This window comes from Vulpes vulpes, chromosome 16 (assembly GCF_048418805.1).
Source record: "Vulpes vulpes isolate BD-2025 chromosome 16, VulVul3, whole genome shotgun sequence".
In the NCBI taxonomy this organism is placed as follows: Eukaryota; Metazoa; Chordata; class Mammalia; order Carnivora; family Canidae; genus Vulpes; species Vulpes vulpes.
In genome coordinates this window covers 60,809,310-60,830,483 of record NC_132795.1, presented here as the reverse complement: position 1 = coordinate 60,830,483, position 21,174 = coordinate 60,809,310, and the positions used below count along the sequence as shown (strand labels likewise).

General features: G+C 42.1%; 1 protein-coding gene across 4 annotated transcripts in view; it reads left to right on the top strand.

Moving 5' to 3' along the window:
- The first annotated feature begins 6,555 nt into the window (after positions 1-6,555).
- POLR3B (RNA polymerase III subunit B) overlaps positions 6,556-21,174 on the top strand; it is a 107,745-nt gene continuing 93,126 nt past the window's right edge. Inside the window, exons 1-6 of one of the 4 annotated variants that reach the window (XM_026010930.2) lie at positions 6,556-6,855; positions 10,851-10,883; positions 14,112-14,168; positions 14,359-14,423; positions 16,926-17,001; positions 20,292-20,392. In XM_026010930.2, the coding sequence (XP_025866715.1) occupies positions 6,784-6,855; positions 10,851-10,883; positions 14,112-14,168; positions 14,359-14,423; positions 16,926-17,001; positions 20,292-20,392 (404 nt within the window). In that variant the 5' untranslated portion in view covers positions 6,556-6,783. The other 3 variants (XM_072741614.1, XM_026010931.2, XM_072741615.1) reach the window with 3 other exon arrangements.

Genomic DNA, 21,174 nt, shown 5'->3' with positions numbered 1-21,174 from the left:
TACTGAGCATATACTATACGCCCAGGAGTATCCTAAGTATTGTGATACATAGTGACCCGACAGACACTGTCCTCAAGCTTATAACCTAGGAAGAAGGACAAACTTGTGAACAATCACAACAAAGTGTAATAAAGGCCATAAAACAAGTACACATAGTGCTATGGGGAATACCATCAAATTCTATTTCATGGAGATCGTTCTTGAACTACAATAGGAAGGATGGGCTGGAATTGTCAAAAGCCTAAGAAAGTAAAAGTCACAATAGGCCAAGTGCATGGTGAATCCAGTGGGGTGGAGAGATGGCAAGCCAAGGACCAGCATACGGTAGAAAAGTGAAAGTGAGGGGAGGAGAAATGAGAGTGGTAAAAAGGTTCTGAGATGCTAATGCTAAAATTTTGGGGGTTTGTCCTAAAACAGATAAAGAATCTGAATCTTTTGAAATGGGAGGGTCGTGTTTTAAAAATTATATATTTGGATATTATATTTTGGGAAGATTACCTTGGCCAAGAACAGTTGCTGTTGGTGCTGGAATATTCCTCTGTGTAGATTGTGTACTACATGCTCTCATACATGAACACGTGGTATAAGCAACAGAAATGGACCCAGGCCAACTGAAGCAGAAAGGGAGCTTATTGCACAGGTATCAAGTACCTCACAGAATCTTCTTAATCTGGGAAATTGGGCTCTGAAAATGAGTAGGAACCAGGGCAATGCAAGCTGCAGGACTCTGGATTCAGAATGCAATGCAAGCTGGATTCAGTCTTACAGCTCCAGAGATTCATTTCTCAACTGTCCTTGCTTCTTTGCCTCATTTGCTCAAGGGTTTTTGTTTTTTTTTTTAAATTTTTTTTATTTATTTATGATAGTCACACAGAGAGAGAGAGAGGCAGAGACACAGGCAGAGGGAGAAGCAGGCTCCATGCACCGGGAGCCCGACGTGGGATTCGATCCCGGGTCTCCAGGATCGCGCCCTGAGCCAAAGGCAGGCGCCAAACCGCTGCGCCACCCAGGGATCCCTGCTCAAGGGTTTTAACCCAGATATCAACAAGCAGTTAGAAGAATCCAGGCCAAGTGCCCAGGCTCTGATTTGTAGGGTATGGAATGAGTGAGTAGCTGACCCTTAGATTCCCATGATCCCATCAAGGTTACCCAACTAGAGATTTCTTCCAAATGGAAAAGGCTTGTTGAATAGCAGAAACAAACAAAAAAATCCATGATCACATACATTTGTGAAGTTTTAAAAATTTGAATGTGAGAAATGTGTGAGGCCACCTAATCTAGCATTGCTTCTGAGAATACACTAAAAAATGATTCAAGGAAAGGTATAGGCATGTGAAGTCAACTTTTATTGGTGTGTGCAGATGAACTGTTAAACAAATAGTTCCCAGATCTCAGTGGCCTCACATACCCACATTTCTCAAATTATGGCTGAAAGCAGGGGGTAGGTTGGTGGGCTCAGGGGGGAGGTGCTGCTCCATTCAGCCTTTCAGTAGCCCAACTTCGTCCATTCTGTTGCTGCTGCTCCCTAGCTCTTCAAAGTCTCCATTCACTCAGAAAATAGGGAAAGAAAAGGCTTGCCCACTTCCACTCATGGATCATTGGCCAGAACTCAATCATGTGGCCTCATCTAACTGCAACAGAGGCAGAACAATGTGTTGAGGAAGAAGAGGCCGATTTGGGTATGTTGGTAAGCATTAGCAGTCTCTACCTCGGGTCCTTCCAGCTTCCTTCCACAAGCCCCATGGAACTTCTTCCCATGAAAAAGATTTAAAACCATGTGCTTGCTCTGATTTTTTTAGTTGTAGTTCTCCAGAGCACCATGCAGAGAGGATTTTGAAGCCAGATCCAGGATAAGCAGTAAAGAGTGCTGGTTGGCAAAGCCTGCCACGGCTGTGAAGTGCGCCACCTGTTGTGCAACATATTTTTATTTCTAACTCGAATCATTCTTCCAACTCAAGTTCAGCTTGTTCTACTTCTGGGGATGTTAAGTTACAAAATTTTCCACTCATTGTTTAGTAAAAGTAACATGGGACTGAGGAGTCACAAGACCTGAGTTTGAATTCACTTCCTCTATTTAATAGCTCTATGAACTCAAGCCAGTTTTAATCCCCTTGAGCCTGTTTCCTATCCTACCTCACAGAGATGTTGTGAGAATCAAATTCTCAAATTCAAAATTCAAAATTGCAGACTCTAAAGCATAATGTAGTCAGAATACATTAAAATAACTATAATTTATTAGTCCTAAATCTCTTTCAAGCTTCAGGAGGTTTTAGTATTGTGAGCTGTGATGGTCAAGCACTTAACTACATCAGAAAAGAAATTGTCATATCCCATCAGAACCACGGTTCATTAAGCTCAGTACTGTCATTGGCAGAGAAACTCAAGGATATGCAGAAGGCGGCGGTAATTGTCCTTGGTGTCAACTGCAAAGCAAAGTGACAAACCCAACATGTTCTAGTTGTATTTAGTAATCACTTATGATCTAATCTTTTAGAAAGTATGTTGGTATTATCAACTTATGTCCTCTTATTCTCTATTTTTGGGGTGAAGCTTTCTCTTTTTCTTTCTAAACTTACGTGAGCCTCTTTCAGATTTCAACGGAAAGAGACCGAGACATCTATTGCAAGGTTTTATAGAGAAGAAAGAAAACCCAGGAATCTGTCTCAGCAGCTTCACTGGCAGGCTTGATAGAGAACCTGAATATAGTTCTTTAATCTTTCAGGAATATAATAATAATATAGAATAGCAATAGCCACTGAGCACTTGCCATATGGCAAGAAATACTCTAAGCACTTCATACACCTGATTTATAAATGCACAACACCCTGAGAGACTGACTTTATCACTATTTTCCATGTAGGCAAAATGAAACTCAGATTGAGGAAGTTGTTCAAGGTCACAGAGCTAGTGTTTTTGAACCCGAGGAGTCTAGCCCTGGAATGTGTGCTCCTAAACTACTTGTTATATTGGTGTCCTCAGGGCCTCCAATCAAAAGTATTTCTCACTGACTGTCATGATGCTACCAAATGCATCCTTGGCATTTTACTTCTCTGCTTCTTTCTCTGGCTGCCCTCCTTCTGATATCTCATTAAGAACATCCCAGAGAGAAATGATTTGGTCTAATTGCCATTACTCAGTATGGACACTCTTCCCCACTCTCCTGCACTGATAGGGGTCTCCTTTATGACAAGACACCTTGGCTCCCCTACATCACCATCTTTGGCAGGTTCCTGGCCCTATCAATTCTCACAGTACGGGTGGATCCCTTGACATAATGCAAGGCTTTTCAGAGAAGGGGCTTGTGGGCATGTCAAGCAGCAAGAGGTTTTTGGACCATCCATCCTTGCTCAAAATGCAGGCTGTTCTCTGATTACAGTGGTTAGGGGCTTCTGTCCATGTTCTTTCTTACCTTGCTATTTGTGAAATGATAGGCTTCACAGACTCCCATCTTTGCCCTTGCCTTTTCAGACTGAAGAGCCCATATTCTTTCTCCAACACTTGTAGTCTTTTCTAGTTCTATTGTTTACTCAGGTATAGAAATCAGGATCACATGTTTTCTCCCAGTCTGGGGATTTTGAAGAAGAGAGGACCATCTTTTTCTTTTGTTTCTAGCGTCTTCATGTTGAAGCCTCTCAGAATAAGGTCTAATTTCTTTAACATGGCATAAAAGCTAACAACAGCCCAGCCCCACTGGATCTTTCTAGTGTCCTTTATAGACACTTCCCTATAGACAGGCTGATGGAGAACCACACTCGGTGTAGTGCTGTGTAAAGCTCACATTCCACTGCTCACGCTGTTTTTCTCTGGAGTGTCTTCTGCCACCGTATCCACTCAGTGTGGTATCGTGATAGAGCGACTGGAAGCATGAGCTCTGGTGTCAGATACTTAGGGATTTAAATTGCACATCTGCTTGGCAGATTTCTTAATCCCTATGAACCTTAGTGTCTTCACCTGGATATAAGCATACTTAGCTCCCTGAGGTTGATCATTCCATTAGAGAATGCACAGAGTGTATTCCAATGCCTGGCAAAGAGTAAATGGGCATCCAGCTTGGACAATTCCGCTGTTCCCTTTCTTTTGCTCTGCTTTAACCAATGCCCCCATTCCCCTCCCCACTTCTCCACGGCACTGGTCACCTTCTCACCTGGCCCCTTGGCACTTTATACTTAAGTGATGGTCCCGTATTCCAAGATGTCAGCCAGGTTTCCCTCTGAGATTCCTTCCCCAAACGTCCAGGCTTCTATTCAAACCATGAGTCTTTTTTGCACTAATATCTCAAGTGACAACAGAAAACAGAGAAATAGGAGAACTGCTTCTGGCTTTTTGGTTTTTAAAATTCAGTTCCTTAGGTAATCATAAGTCATGGATTGACCTGGGGGCAAATACCAATACTAGGAGAAGGGGGAATTGGAGGGGGGAGGCAGGTGCACGAAGGGAAGGATTGCAAGGATTGTGGCAGCTGTGGTGTAAGGGGTCCCCACATCACTCAGCATCAGCTGACTGCTGCCATGCGGGAGTCTGGGACCACTGCCACCTGATCCATCTCTTATCAAGAGAAACTAAAATCAACTTTTTAAAAAGATGATCAAATTTAATATCAAATTTATTAACACTCATTGCATTATTTTCTTTCAAATTATTCAACAAAAATTTATTCAGGAAGGCACAGTGGGTGAGAACCCGGGAATGCAAAGACAAACAAGATGGTCCCCATTCCAGGAGCTCCCCGTCTGAAGAGCTAGATGCATGAACAGAGAATATGGTATGCTGCGATATGTCTTACATTGGAGAGTGATCCCCGAAGTGTGATCACTGGGCCAGCAGCATCCGCATCACCTGGGAACTTACTGGAAATGCAAATTGGCAGGCCCCAGCCCAAACCTGCCTAATATGAAAATTGAGGTTGTTTTAACAAGCTCTCCAGGTGATTCAAACACTAAAATTGGAGAACCACTTTGAGAAAGTGGAAAGCCAAAAGGACTTTGGAGCAGTAAGCCAACACATCTGAGCCAAACTTAAGAACATCTAAACATCACCTCGCAGTCCCCTACAGGCTCCATTAGAAATAGGCTGCTCTCTGGTAATTCACAAGGATGATACAAAAGTATATATGCCTCTTTAAGTTAAACCGTAAGATCTCTGAGAACAGGGTTAAGCTTCTTTTAACTTTTCTTTCCCTTCTACTTTCAGATCTCAGTGCAATACTTAGGAGATAAGCACTGAAATTTACTTGAAGTAGCTAATTCACAAACTGTGTGCAAGTGTTATACGTTCACGATGAGAAAATGGTATATCTACAAATTTTCAAAATTTACTGTGGCAAAATACACAAAATTTACCATTACAATTGTTTTGAAGTGTGCAGTTCAGTATGCTTTAAGGATGTTCACACTGTTCCGCAACCCTTACCATTGCCCAATTCCATGATTTTTTGTATTTTCCCAAACGTAAACTGTGTACCAATTAAACAACTGGTGGTCTTTCACCCTGTTTTCTTCCAATGGGAGCTTTTCCTATTGATCTGTAGGAGTTCATTTTAAATTAGGGCTACCAGTCCAATCCTTTGTCTTCTTCCAACTTGTGTTTTGAAAGAACTCTATGCACGGTGAATTTAAAAATCTGTGCAGAAAAATCTGCACTTTTGGGGATCCCTGGGTGGCTCGGCGGTTTGGCGCCTGCCTTTTGCCCAGGGCGCGATCCTGGAGTCCTGGGATCGAGTCCCACGTCGGGCTTCCGGCATGGAGCCTGCTTCTCCCTCTGCCTGTCTCTCTCTGATAAATAAATAAATAAATAAATCTTTAAAAAAAAATCTGCACTTTTATGGAATCATTATAACTGTGGTTACAATTACATGACCAAATCTATGAATATTTCCCTTTAGGATTTCTATGTTGTTGTCCTTGAAGGCTTTCACAATCTCAATCTAATGAACACATTTACTTACATTTTCTTTTAACGTCTTACATTTAAATACTTAAGCCATATAGGATTTACTTAAAGTTTTTTTTTTTTTCCTAAATGGCTCATCAGCTGTTCCAGTATCGTTTATTGGATAACCTGTCTTTGCCTGATTTAAAATGACAATTTCATACTAAATTTCTCCACATCCTGGTATTCATTCCCGGATCTCCTCTCCAGTCCTGTGAGAATAGAACATTGTCCTAATTACTATCCTGTTCTGCTCTACTCTCTAGTGAGTGAACCGCTCACTTTAGGTCATCTTGATGGTTGCACAATATTCCATCACACACGTACTATAATTTTTTTAAACCAATCCCCTACTACTAAGCATATAAGTTTCCCTAGTTTTCCATTCTATACAACGTGTCGTTTTTGGATTGGATTAAACGAATTCTCTGCCTCGGCAGCTCACGTCCCACAGAGTATCCGTTTGTCCTTTTCTCTGGATTATTTAAAACATTACAAACAATAGTGTACACAAACAATAGTGTATCTAAACATTACAAACAATAGTGCAGTGTAAAAGATCACAAAACTGGTGTCCATCGTGGGAGAGCTGGCACGAAACCTGTCCTGTGGTTCAGAGGGGCTGGCAGAGACCTCCGAGCGACGGCAGGGGGCGCAGGTTCCCGGCTTCGCCGCAGCCACATCCGGGTTCCGCCGCAGGTTCGGGCCAGGAGCAGGCGGAACGTTTCTGTCACGCCGCCGATTAACCTGCGCGCGGGGACCGTTTAGGCAGGGGCGCGTCGCTCTTCACGCGTGTTGCCGCGAAAGCGGGCGCGGGGGCTCCGCTTGTTTCTGCTTGGTCGGGAGCAGCGCAGCATGGATGTGCTCGCGGAGGAGTTCGGGAACCTGACCCCAGAGCAGCTGGCGGCGCCCATCCCCACCGTAGAGGTGAGGGCCGGGCAGGCGGGGAGCGGAAGGGGCCGGGAGCAGCCGCAGGAGGCGTTGCCCCGAGAGCTCTCGCGGCGCGGCGAGCGGGACGGGCGCGGCAGCTCTGCGCATGCCCGGGGCGCGGGGCCGGGTCTCTTCCGGTGCGGGTCGCCGCGTGCGCGGGGAGGGGGCGGGGGGGGCGGGGGGGGGGCCTGGGGGGGCAGGGCCCCGCGTGCTTGCCCGGGGGCTGGGGGCCTTGGAGGTTTTGCGTGTGTGGCGGCGGCCTGGGTCCTCGCGCCCAGCTGGGGGCACGGAGCGCATCCTCGCAGGGTTCGGAGGACGCCTTGGGCAGGTCCCACCTCCGCGTCCCGGGCTAGGCATCATTTTAACCTGGAAGTCACTTTCGGGCTGCACGAGTGTTTTCAACGCCCTGAAAATTTACCCAATATCTTTTGAGTTTAAAAAAAAAATCTTTATTTTGGGGAGTAGCCCCATCTCTTTCACCGGATAACCAGAGGCGAGCCCTACCGTGAGCCGCCTCGTGAGGTTCCGCTGGGGACAGGATTGTGCTCGCTGGAAGGGCTCACGTCACCTCTCTGCGGCTCAGAATCGACCGGCGGGGAACGGGGACGTGGACGAGTCCAGGAGGGCTTTAAGGCGGAGGAGCAGGGTGGGTCAGGCCGTCAGACCGTGCGGCGTTCTCCGGGGCCGTCCGGTGGAACCAGGGTGCGGAAAGCGCAGGCAGAGAGACGGGGAGTGAGTAGTGAGGGGCCCACCGGGAACGCTTTTGACCTTGCGTAGACCTCGGGAGGAGCCGTGCGAGATGCTGTTGAAGGGTCTAAACACGACGGTGACGTGATCTGTGAATCCATTGCATTATAAGAATTCCTTTATGACTATTTGGCAGATTAGTGAGGTCCATTACGATGAGTCCGTCAGGTTTGTTTGTTTGTTTATTTATTTATTTATTTATTTATTTATTTATTTATTTATTTATTTATTTATTTATTTATTTATTTCCTGAAGCGGGACTCGATCCCAGGACCCGGGGATCACGCCCTGAGCCGAAGGCAGACGCTCAGCCGCTGAGCCTCCCAGGCGTCCCCGGTCCATCAGATTTATTAGCCCATGAGTGCCTGAAGTACATGGATGATCATCAGGCAGTCCTGGATTTTTTTTTTTTTTTCTTTTCTTTTCTTTTTTTAAATCTTGGTTGAAGTTAAGAGCCAGCATTTCCTGACCACGTGCTATGTGACAGGCTCTGGTTAAGCCTAACGTGCATTGCATTATTTGATTCTCTGAAATACGTACAATTTTCACTCCATGTTGCCAGTGAAGATTTCTGAGGCCCAGAGAGGTTACTGTAATTAATCCAGTGTCTAAAAGCCGTTAAGTGGCTGATTTGGATTTTGGACTCTTTGACAGTCGGATTTTAGTCTTCATCCTCAGGCACTTCTCCCTAATCGTAAAGGATTTCTATATCTTTCCTGAATTTGCACAAATTGTGAAGGAACCAGAAGCACAGTCCCAGGCTTCTGAATCAGGAATAACAATCCTCTTCCTGGCCCTCTGTGTCCAGTCCACCGTCACATCTTAAGGGAGCTACCTACTAAATACACTCAAGTCTGTTGCTTCATTCTCACTACTTTCGAGCTACTACTGTCCTCTCTTCTTACACTGCTGACTTACTTGTCTCACTCCAACCTATTCTCTGCTCTGTAGCCAGAGCCCTTATTTTACCGTCAGTTTAAATACACAAATAAGATCGTGTTGCTCCCTTGGTTAAAATTCTTCAATCTCTGCCCTGTGCTCTTAGGGCACAATCTAACATCTTAACCTGGCCACTATTTACTTCTACAGACTCCTTTCCCACCATTCCCACCTCCTTCCCCATTTTGCCCTGAAATCTTCATTTTCTACTCACAGTTCCTTCTAGATTTTTCACTTAATCCTTTTTGTAGATTTACGTATAATAAAATGCACAGATGTCGAGTGTTCAATCACATTTGTTTTGACAGTTATGTATTCCCAAATAACTACCCCTCAAATACAAGGTCTAGAACTTTTCCATCACCCCAGAAAGTTCCCTTATGAACCTTTTTGAACCCCAAGTACCTTTCAATTTCTATCACCATAGATTAGTTTTGCCTGGCTCCCTTCTTTTTTAGTAGACTGACTTTTTTTAGAGTAGTTTTAGGGCCACAGCACATTGAGAGGAAGTTACAGGTACATATGTGCTCCATATGCCACCCGCCTCCTCTTCTTGAAGAATGTTTTTTACTTTCTCTAGGTTGTTTGCTTCCCTCCCTGACCACTCCTGGTCAATCTTCTTTGCTTAATCTGCCTTCTACTGCTCCTTTCTGCATGTTGGAGTGTTTGTAATCTCACTTCATGGACTCTTCTCCATCCACACTCCTTAGGTGATCTCATCATTACATGTCTTTAATTGTCCTCCATCTGCTGACTCTCCCTAACTTATATCTCTAGGCCACTCTCTTCCCAAGTTCCAGATCCCCATTTGTTGTCTATTTGCCATCTCCCCCTGAATCTCTAGTGGGTACATCAAATTTAATATGTTCCCAGCCTGACTCCCGACTCCACACCAGACAGAACCTGCTGCTCGACAGTACCCCAGTCTCCTCCTCTCCATAAATGGAAACTCTGGGGTGTCAGTCCTGACTTCTCTTTCTCAGAGTCTCTGTCTAATCTAGGATCAAATCCTATTGACTTCGATTGTGCCTCCTAACTACAATTTCTCACTCTATACTGTGACCATTGGCCTGGAGTATTTATTGTATTGTCTGTTCTCAACCCAGCAGCTAGAGTCATCCAGTTAAAATGAGTCATCATCACATCACTCTTTTGCTCAGAACCTACTGATGCTTCTAGTGAAAGTCAGTTTTTACAGCTATTGCCAGTCCTGTGTGGTCCTCAGGCCTTTACTCAGAAACTATTCTTGCTTTAGACTCATTTCTAACCATTTATCGGATTTCCCATTAGCAGAGTAGGTACTGTACATAGACTTCTTATCTCAAGCCACTTACAATCTCAGGAAGGTATAAAAAGCAGACCTAAGAGCTTGAGCAGTGTGTGAGTTTGCAGTTATTTAATGAAGGAGATAAATATCGTGTGTGGTCCTCCTGCAGCCATGATATGAGCTTTGATCAGGCACTAGTTGGAGAAGAATGGGAGGGAGAAATAACTCTTTTTGGGCCAAGAGATCCAGCTTCCCCAAACTTACTTTCCCTATCTCAGACTGGCAAGTCCCACTTGCTCAGGAGGTGTCATGACATAAAGTATGAACAGTGCTTGGAACCTTGAGTCATCAAGAGATTAAAGTCTATTCTGCTAAAGAAATTTTTTATATACGTGTACGTATATATATGTGTATATATACATATGTATTTGTATGCACGTATATACATATATGATTTCCGTAAAGGTGGTTACAATTTTTTTTTTAAGATTTTGTTTATTTATTTATGAGAGGCACAGAGGCAGAGACACAGGCAGAGGGAGAAACAGACTCCATGGGCAGCCCCGGTGGCTCAGTGGTTTAGCGCCGCCTTCAGCCCAGGGCATGATCCTGGAGACCTGGGATCGAGTCCCATGTCAGGCTCCCTGCATGGAGCTTGCTTCTCCCTCTGCCTGTGTCTCTGCCTCTCTTTCTCTTTCCCTCTCTCTCTTTCTCTGTGTGTGTGTGTGTGTCTCATGAATAAATAAATAAAATCTTAAAAAAAAAAAAAAGAAAAAGCAGGCTCCATGTAGGCAGCCCGATGCAGGACCTGATCTCAGGTCTCCAGGATCTCACCCTCCGCTGAAGGCAGACACTTAACCACTGAACCACCCAGGTGTCCAGGTGGTTATAATTTTTAAATTGTTCTTTTCATTTTGGTTTATTTTCTTCTGTTTTCTGTGATCAAGTAAGTTCTTTTTAGTAGACTAAAATAACTTCTTATAAAAATATTGTGGTTGCTGGCACAGAATGCTGATACTCCTCTTGTTTTGGTTCACAGGAAAAATGGAGGCTACTTCCAGCATTTTTAAAGGTAATCTTTTAACATTTAATAATAATTGGTTATTTTTTATTTTTTTATTTTTTTTGTATTTTCTTTTTTTTAAAATTTTTTATTTATTTATGATAGTCACAGAGAGAGAGAGAGAGAGGGAGAGGGAGAGGGAGAGGCAGAGACAGGCAGAGGGAGAAGCAGGCTCCATGCACCAGGAGCCCGACGTGGGATTCGATCCCGGGTCTCCAGGATCACGCCCTGGGCCAAAGGCAGGCGCCAAACCGCTGCGCCACCCAGGGATCCCAATTTGTTATTTTTTAAATGAAAAAGCCAAGTTCATCTTTTTAAAAATGATTTAGTGTTTATCATCAACTAATAATTTTTGACTTTGCACAACTATGTAATTTGCTATATTTTAGAAATACAAAAAATTATAAGGCAGCTTCCCTGCCTATATCTAAGGTGCTGGTTGGGAGAGTGGTAATCTAATTTTAGAGGTAGGTTGTAGTATAAGCAGTAGTAAAGTGGTGGTTAGCAAAAGAGTGATGCCAGAGAAGGTCTCCCAAAGAGGTAAGATGTAAAACGGCATCTTAGGAGGACAGGGTTTGTAAGCTGAAAGGTATAATGCAGAGAGCATGCCATGATAAAAGCACTCAGGGGAGCCTCCACAGTGTTTATAGGAACAGTGACCAGTCTGTGTGGCTGGAATGGATAAGTGGATAGTCATAGGAACTGCTGAATATAAGGTTAGTGGAGGGCTTCAATTCACTTTAAAAGAGCTTATGCTAGGCCGGGGGCGGGTTCCACAATGACAGATCACTTGACACCCACTAGGATGGCAGTAGTTGAAAAGAAAGGTAATAATAAATGTCGATGAGGATGTGGGGAAATTGGAACCCTACTGGTGGAAATATAAAATATTGCAACTGCTTTGGATAACAGCCTGGCTGTTCCTCAGATGGTTAAACAGAGTTACCACATATGATCCAGCAATTCTACTCCTACTTATTTACTCAAGAGAAATGAAAACACATGTCCACATAAAACTTGTACATATATGTTCATCATAGCCAAAAAGTAGGAACAACCCAAATGGAATCAACTGATGGATGGGTAAATAAAATACGGTATATCCATACTGTGGCTCTGCAGTGGGCTATTATTTAGCAATATGAAGAAATCAAGTGCTGGTACATACTACAATATGGATGGATGTTGAAAGTATGCTAAATGAAAAGATGGAGGCTTGAAAAATGAATAGAGTCTTACCTGACTTGGTTGTGTGTTGTAGGCAAAAAGAGAGTGTTGGGGGGTGGTTCTGGGGAGGCTGTCAGGGCCAGATTGTTAACCAGATTTGAAGCCACATTAAGGAGTTGGTTTTTCTTTTAACAGCAATAGGAAGCTGTTAAGGAGGTTTTAGGAAGAAGAGTGACCCAGGATGATATAAAATGGTAAGAAGGTCAAGGGAAGGAAAGGTTTTTTTTTTTTTTTTTAATTATTCCCTTTTTTTTTAAAGGAACTATATATAAGCAGAGGAGAAAAGGTGGTATTTATGATTCAAAAAAGAGGAGACAACTGATGACAGTCCAAGAAGAGAGTGAGAATTCAGTAGAAACCTAAGTCTGTGGTCATTTCATTCATTCATTCGTTCATTCATTCAGTCACTCAAAGTTGAGAATCTCCTTTACTCACACCACAATATATTTGTCCAAAAATATAGGTATAAAGATTTTAATGCACAACTAAAGATAGAAACACAAAGCTTATAAGGCTGCCGATGCTGCTGGCCAACTGAATCAAGACTTAGTTCTTAGGCTAGGATGACAACAGTGAAGAGGGACAAATGTAAATCCTTGTACTTGGTTTCGCACAAGCACCAAATTGGGTGTATTTGACTTGATAGCATTGCTTGGTGAAAATAAACATTACCTTTTGAGATTTAGTTGATGAGTCAGTAGTGTGGCCTTGATTTTTAAAGATTTTATTTATTCATGACAGACACAGAGAGAGAGAGAGAGACAGAGACACAGGCAGAGGGAGAAGCAGGCTCCATGCAGGGAGCCTGACATGGGACTCAATCCTGGGTCTCCAGGATCATACCCTGTCCTTGATTTTTTTTTTAAATAAATCAATATCCAGTGCTGTAATATCCAGAATGAGGGAGGCCATATCCCCACTGTATGCATCAGATTGTCGAGAACACTGAGTTCAGGGTCCCCATGTTAGGAGGAACATTGGCCACCTGGACCAGGCTGATAGAAAGGTCTGGAAGGCATGCATGTGAGAAATAGTTGAATAGTTCCTAGTTATCCTGAATATGACAACATGGAGAGTTGTGGTAAATAGTAAATAAATGGACTGTTGGGGAGCAGGCCTTTCTCTCCAGAGGGACAGTTAAGTTCAAGGGGTGGGACCTGGGGGAAGGGAGACCTCAGATCAGTATATGAGGTTAAATTTTTCCCTCAGTAATTAGGACCACTTCTAAATGGGATGGTTGCTCTGTGAGATCCCAAGAAGGAAGTGTAATTAAAGCAAAGGCTCTGATTATGTGTTAGGATTGTTCTTGCAGTGCTGAACCCATTGTGCTTGAAGAATAAAGTGAAAAAAAAAAAAAAAAGAACACATGCAGGCTTTTAAATTCTAGCACTTTAGAGTCTGTGTTGCTGTTGCAGTGTTCTCCATAGCACACTACACTACCTCTGCCCGGTTGTTTCCTACTTCTGAGTTGAAAGGAGAGTCTCTGCTGGCTAGTATGTGTTCTTCCATGAATTTCACCTGCCTTTCCATTTCAAATGCCGTGATTTTCAATTTTCTTGATAAAGATCCTCATTTTTTCCCCCTCAGTCTTCTCTAAGTTATCTGAGTTTTGAAATTATCCAGATAGGGGAAAACAGACATTTTGAGGGTTGAGGAAATGATGCTCAATTGCTGTATTTTGTTTCTTGGCTTTTTTTGTAAATTCAAAGTATGCAGAAAACATCTTGCCTCATTTGTTAGCTTATGGAGAGTCCTTAGATATGTTCAAATACTCCTACCTTGAATTTTCAGGGTCAGATTGATTTTCAGGGAGGAAAATTGGAGTGTGTATTAGCAGGATGGAGGAGAAATGGAATGAGGAAACATAAATGTGAAGTTCCACCAGGTGACATTTGTGGATTTTTTTTTCTCACTTTGGTTTTGAGAAAAATCTGAAGATCGCCTGTGGTTAGAGTCTGACATAGTATGCTGTATTGTTGCTAACCTGCTTTCTATTTTTTGTCTGTCTAGGTGAAAGGCCTTGTGAAACAGCATATAGATTCATTCAACTATTTCATTAATGTGGAGGTAAGCAGCAGGGCCTAGAAGCAGAGAGAGAGAGGGGTGCCTGGCGGGCTCAGTCAGGGTAGCAGGCAACTTGATCTCAGAGTTGTTGAGTTCGAGTCCCTTGTTGGGCATGGAGCCTATTTAAAAAGAAAAGTAGAGATGAGAATTGATGGAAGCCAGAAATGCCCTAATGGTGCTCTTTCCACTGTAGATAAAGAAGATCATGAAGGCCAACGAAAAGGTCACGAGTGATGCCGACCCCATGTGGTACCTGAAGTAAGGAGTCATCTACTCTTGCTGCTTTGATTTCATCTAACATGTTTAAAAGTGAATATGGTTGTTAACCAAAAGCCTATCAAAATAACTGTCTTTATCTGGTTAATAAGAAAAGCACTCAATTTTTAATTGGTAAACTAATTATAACAAGTAGAGTTATGTTTGAGAAGTACTGAAACTGAGGTTTAAACACTTTTTAGAACAGTTTTAAACTTAGAGAAAATTACCAACATAGTACAAAGAGTTCCTTATTATCCTTTGCCCAGTCTGTGCTAATATTAGCAGCTTACATAACCAAACCACATTAGAAGACCCAGGCAATTAGCACCAATATAATACTGTCAACTACTCTGCACGTCCTATTTCAAGCTTTCCCTCTCATGTCTTTTTTTCTGGCCCAGGCTTCAATCCAGAGCCCGACATGATGATTAGTTCTCACGTCTCTTTAGCCGCCTCCAGCCTGTAACAGTTCCTCATACTTTCTTGGTCTTTTATCACTTTGACACTTTTGAAGAATTCTGATCCATTGTTTTGTAGGAGGTCCTTCAATTTGGGTTTGTAAGATGTTTGCTCATGATTCAGTTGGCTTATGCTTTTTTGGCACAGAAGTAATGTTTTGTGCCATCTTCACTGCATCATATTAGGGCTACAGATGTCAGTATATTTTACTGTTGGTGGTTTTAACTTAGTTCACTTGATTAAGATGGTATATGCGTGTTTGTCCACATATGTATTTTTCCTTTTGTAACAAGGGTCTTAGGGGGAGATCCTTTGATACTATACAAATAGCTTACACACTAATTTTAGCATCAAGGATGGTACTTCTAACAGTTACTGCTGTATGTTTACCTATTGATGAGGCTTTCTTGTCATCGTTCCTTACACATTCATACTAGAATTTTATTGGAAGGAAGAGCTTTTTCTACCCTGCACCAGCCTGGAATCATCCATTTCCCCAGGAAGCCCTAATCTCCTTTTCTGGACAAGTGTTTAAAAACCAAGATAGAGATATTAAAACCTTGGTAGATGGAGCAAGGAAATATGTGTGTGTTTGCTAACATGCATGCACACATCCATATTTCCATATCCTATCCATTTTTATATAAAAACCCAGCATACTGATACCTCCTATTTCCGTTCAACTCCACGGGACTCATTCTAACTGACCTCTTTCCTTATTTGTAACTTCTGTCCCTAAAATGAAAAACCTGGCTCTCATTATCCACACTATTTGTACCTATTTATTCAATCCTAGAATATGCATATTTCAGAATTGCTAATTGATAACTCTGTGAGAATAAAATTTGCTAGAGTACAGTATCTGTACATTGATTTTTTGTCTTTATCTCTACAGTATCCAAGCAAAATATTGTTTCCAGAGCTACTTAGACTTGTTTCCATTCTCACCTTCTCAGTGCAGTTATGTTATTCATTTGTAAGGCAGTGCCATTTGTATTCCATTCTGGGTCCCATTCTGCATCCTGGTAGATTTTAATTATGCGTTTACTTTTTGAGTGTGTGAAACATGGTTGTAAGAGTTAGTCCTTTAGAAAAAAATACTTTCAGGAAATTGCCACCCTTTCCAGTTCTTTCCACCCTGTTGTCAGACACTCCCAGTAGGTATCCAGTCTCATTAGTTTCTGCTTTCTTCCTATTTCTTTTGCTGTAATGAGTATATACAGATGGTCCCTGATTTACAGTGGTTCAACTTTATGATGGTGTAAAAACTAGACACATTCAGTAGAAACTGTACTTTCAATTTTGAATTTTGATCTTTTTTTTCCCAGGCTAGCAATATGCAGTACAATCCTCTTATGTTGCTGGGCAGCGTGGCCACAGCTCCCGGCCAGCCCCACAGTCACAGGGATCAAGGACCGACGCTCTTAAAATTGTTTTGTTTTTCACTTTCTGTATAGTATTTAGTAAATTACATGAGATAGTTAACACATTATTTTAAAATAGGCTCTGTGTTAAATGATTTTCCCCTACTATAAGCTAATGTAATTATTCTTAGCGCATTTAAGGTAGGCCAGGCTAAGTTATGATGGTTGGCAGGTTAGGTATATTAAATGAATTTTTGGCTTAATAGTCTTTTCAACTTACAGTGGGTTTATTGGGCTGTGACCCTGCTGTAAGTCGAGGAAGAGCTGTATTTTTTCCCCTTATAACCTCTTATTTCTTACATGAATAATAGTTCTTTTCATTAAATATCATCTCTAGAGAGCGATATTTGCAGTATTTAAAAAAATAAATTTACAGTAATTTCTTAAAGACTTCGATAGTTTTTACCCTCCTTCATAGAGCTATATGTATTATCATGTCAAGAAGATCTCCAATTACAATTTTTTGTCATTTTTAGCAAGGTAAGTATTTATAATATACTCAAGTATAATATACTGATTATACTCAAAGTATAATCCTTGTATTTGGGAAGAAAATAGCTTGTTTGTTTGTATGTTCTTTGAAAAAGTATAATTGGTAATGGAATAATTTGCTTTTCAGGTATCTTAATATCTATGTGGGGCTTCCTGATGTTGAAGAAAGCTTCAATGTAACTAGACCAGTATCCCCTCATGAGGTAATTATCTACCTTACTATAATTGTATTTGTTTGCCTTGACTCAAGGAGTCTGTGCTCTTAACGTGAGCTTTTTAAAAAAGATTTTTAGGTCTATATTTTTGCAAGGGGGTGGGGAGGAGCACAAGCACACACGGGTGTGATCATGAGCAGAGTGGAGGGGGCTGGGCAGAGGGAGAAGCAGACTGCCCGCTGAGCAGGGAGCACAATGTGGGCCTGGATCCCAGGACCCTATGATCATGACCTGAGCTGAAGGCAGATGCTTTACTGAATGAGCCACCCAGGCGCCCAGCATATGCTCTTAAAATGATTTTAAAACAAGGAAAAAATATCTCTTATAAAGATGACCAAAATAAATTAGCACTTATATAACACTGTATTAGGAAACAATTTTGTACTATCTAGTTTATTATTTAATCCTGCACTATTAGTTAACCTGCACTGTTATATAACTTTGTCCTACGTACATCCGTGCTTCTGACTTTTGAGCAGCCTCTCCATCATCCCCTGCCCTGGCCAGCCACTTTTGCCTAGTGCGGTGTGCGGTGCATTTGTAGATATTACTGAGCACATTTTTTGAGGGTCAGGCATTGTATTAGGCAGGGGAGACCAAGGACAGGAGTTCACAGCCTGGTAGAAGAGATGGATAGGAAGAAAATTTAACTACCAGGATTTTAACAGACCTAAAGGGTTATAGAACAGGCCTGTTTATTGGCTTTTAACATGTTCTAGATTCCTCTGGACAATCTTCCACTTAATGTCCATAATTTGGAATTGATTTAGGAAAGAAAATGATTTTTGTAGATTTATCTAGTTTGTGTTAATGTAAAGCTAAACTGTAAAGCAATTAGGGAAAGTAGCAGAGGACTCTATTAAACAACAAGTAAGTTGTTAAAATGTTAGGGTTGTTGTCTGAGCAAGGTTAGACAGGAAGTATGATCATGGAACTAGACATTTCACGCAAGCTAAATGTTGGTGTTATTTAATCGCCAAGTATTGAGTGTCAGTTGAACGTTTATTTTGTGCCTCCGCATTGAGAGATACCAAAGAAATGAGACCCTGTCCTTCCTCAAGGAGTTCATACTCTGTGGAGAGACTAAAATAACAAAATACATGAAACAGACAGCAGGGGTTGCACACTGGAATGCCCAGGAGGGTGAGGTATGCATGGTAGGTGAAGTTGTATAGAGTAGGAAGTGGCGAGGTGTGGAATGTTGGGAACACGTGCCCCACTTTGGCTTTCCCCACTTCCCCATTTCATCTTGCTGGAGTTTTCCAATTTTATAAGAACTATGCAGCCGATTAGCAATTTCTAAGTCATCTTCTGAACTACATTACTGAGTGTAGAGAAGAGAGAAGACAAAGTGGTTTGAAGTAGTTCGAGAAGCCTGAGGCCACAGTTGTCATAATTATTCTTCCTGATGTTAGAAGAAACATGTGGATGTTATTGCAGTTAGGGAGAGAGGGCACAGAGATTTCTTGGAGGGATTTTGATCCTTGGAGAGGCAGGGAGAGTGGGAGAGCAGGCGGGTGGGCAGTCAGGGTACCTACAGTAGGAGTGGTGGGATGCTGATTCTGCAGATTCCCCTGCACAGTTCTACTCCTGTGGTGACAGAGAGGCAGAGGGGGAGAGAGGGAGCTCAGAGGGGTTGTTTGGGACCTCTGGAAAGGGTCCCCATTTTCACCACATTTATCAAAGTTTATTTCCATTTGATGGAGAGGAGTTTGTTAAAACACAAATGTTTGGGGGTGCTGGGTAGCTCAGTTGGTTAAGCATTTGCCTTCTGCTCAGGTCATGATCCTGGGATCCTGGGATTGAGCCCCTGCATTAGGCTCCCTGCTCTGCGAGGATTCTGCTTCTCCCTTTCCCTCTTCCCACTTTTGCTTTCTCTCTCTAGTTCACACTCTCTCTCAAATAAATAAAATCTTAAAAAAAAAAGAAAAAAAAGAAACACAAATATTTGCCCATCATGGGTGTTATGTTAATTTTTAATTTTTTAAATAAAAATGAGATATTATTTATGTAATACTCTGTTGCCAGACACTATTCTAAATATATATATACCACATACATATATATAAAACCTCTTGGGAATTAAAACTATTCTCATCCCCACTTTACATACAAGGAGACCAAGACACAGAAGGGTTATTCAAAACTTAGGTGGTAGAACCAGGATTTGAGCACAGGCAACAGGGTGCACACGGAACCTCTACACATATCGCCTTTGGTGTGGACTGAAGATGGAGGCTCAATCTAATTAAATATAAAATAAGCAACTTTTATTCAACATTAATAGAGATATCTAATATTTTAAGATCCCAGGCCCTGGAAAAGAAATAAAAAGTTTAAATCTGTCTTTGGTTCAGTTGAAGGCAGAGAGAGGATGCAGTAACATGAATTGTATGATTGAGTTACTCTCTTTTTGAGAAAACAAGCCACTGATGACCATCAGTAAAACAGGGACGTTGGGGTACCTGTGTGGCTCAGTGGTTAAGCGTCTGCCTTTGGTTCAGGTGGTAATCCCAGGGTCCTGGGATTGAGTCCTGCATCAGGCTCCCTGTGGGGAGCCTGCTTCTCCCTCTGTCTCTGTGCCTCTCATGAATAAATAAAATCTTTTTAAAAAAATTAAATAAAGGGGACATCATAAAAGATTTTTGTGGGGTTTGCTGTGTCTGATCATGGCTCAGGTAAGGGCATCATTGAGCTAATTATCACTTTGTCAAACTGACGCATACACCAGTAATTTCTAAAGTTAATATGATGCAGAAATTGTTAATATGATGTGATGAATGGTTTGTGCTATAGGATTCCACTTGTTAAGGAATTCTGTGACAGAATTTATTTGGAAAATAAAAGGAAGTATAGTTTAATTTTTTTTTAGTTCGTGTATGTGTATACCTTAGGCATTATACTAGTGGTTAACTTTTTGAACAAGGTAACCACATTGATTACTTTCCATGGACCAGATTTTCAGGGAACAATCTAATTGCTTCAAAGGTGGGAACAGACCAGTGATGGGATCAGATAGCGAGAAGAAAGTCAGCACCATATTTATTTCATGTCTGGGCTGGCAGGGGCAGAGAGGCCATGGGGCTGTCTATATCAGTGGCTAGCATCATTCCCCACATGGAGAAGGTAGGGTCATCACTCCCAGCATCCTTACGGCAGCACATTTAACAACTCAGTTCAGTGTGGGCTATACTTCTACTGGAAATGTGGCTCTTGGAGGTTTCAGGACCCTTTCTTTTCGAGGGAGGAGAAGCAGTGACTGTCTGATTATCTTTCAGTGCCGTTTGCGGGACATGACGTACTCTGCCCCCATCACCGTGGATATTGAATATACCCGAGGCAGCCAGAGGATCATCCGTAATGCCTTACCAATTGGCAGGTGAGAAATGATATCTGGGTTGGAGCCGCACTGCCTGCATTCTAGCCCTCTGGGGTGACCTTGAGCAAGGACCACAGTTCCCTCTGCCCTCATTTCCTTATCTGAAAAATGTGTGAAATGGTGCGTACTTCATAGGAGTCTTTTCTGGGGACCCAGTGAGTCAGCCCAGCACAGCACTCAGAGCAATATCAAATGCATAGCTGTGGTGCTGAATGCTTTTTCATTGAACTCTCTTCTGTAAAGCTAAGGAAAATGCTTCCTTTTCCTCCTGAAATCCAAGCTGCTAGGGAAACATCAGGTAAGATAACGTTTCAGTGAAGTCTCCTGGCCTCACCTTCTTAGTGGATTCATGTGTATTTTGAATTTCTTGGAAATTGAACTGTTTCCAACATAGCAGTATTTAAGGGAAAAGTTACTTATTTGCCTGGAACAGGTTTGGAAATGACAGATTGCTTCAGCTAGCATTGTTGCAGTCTGCTTTTCCTAATAGGGAAAGATACTTGCCTGTAGAAATGGACAAAACTCAACAGTACTGTGAATCTGATAATGGTGTTGAATTTTAAACTTAGTGCAAACAGTTCCTGTCCAGTGTTTTTCAAAACCCCACCTTTAAAAATGCTAAGAGCTTAATAAACATCCATTGGTTCAGCAAATACGCACCAGTTGCCTGTCACTTGTTCTGCACTATGCTGGGTACTCGGGTAAACAGATGATATTTAGATGTAAGTCCTGTTAGTTATGTTCATTTCCAGTTGCCAGGGAAGCCAGAGGGGGCTGTTTGT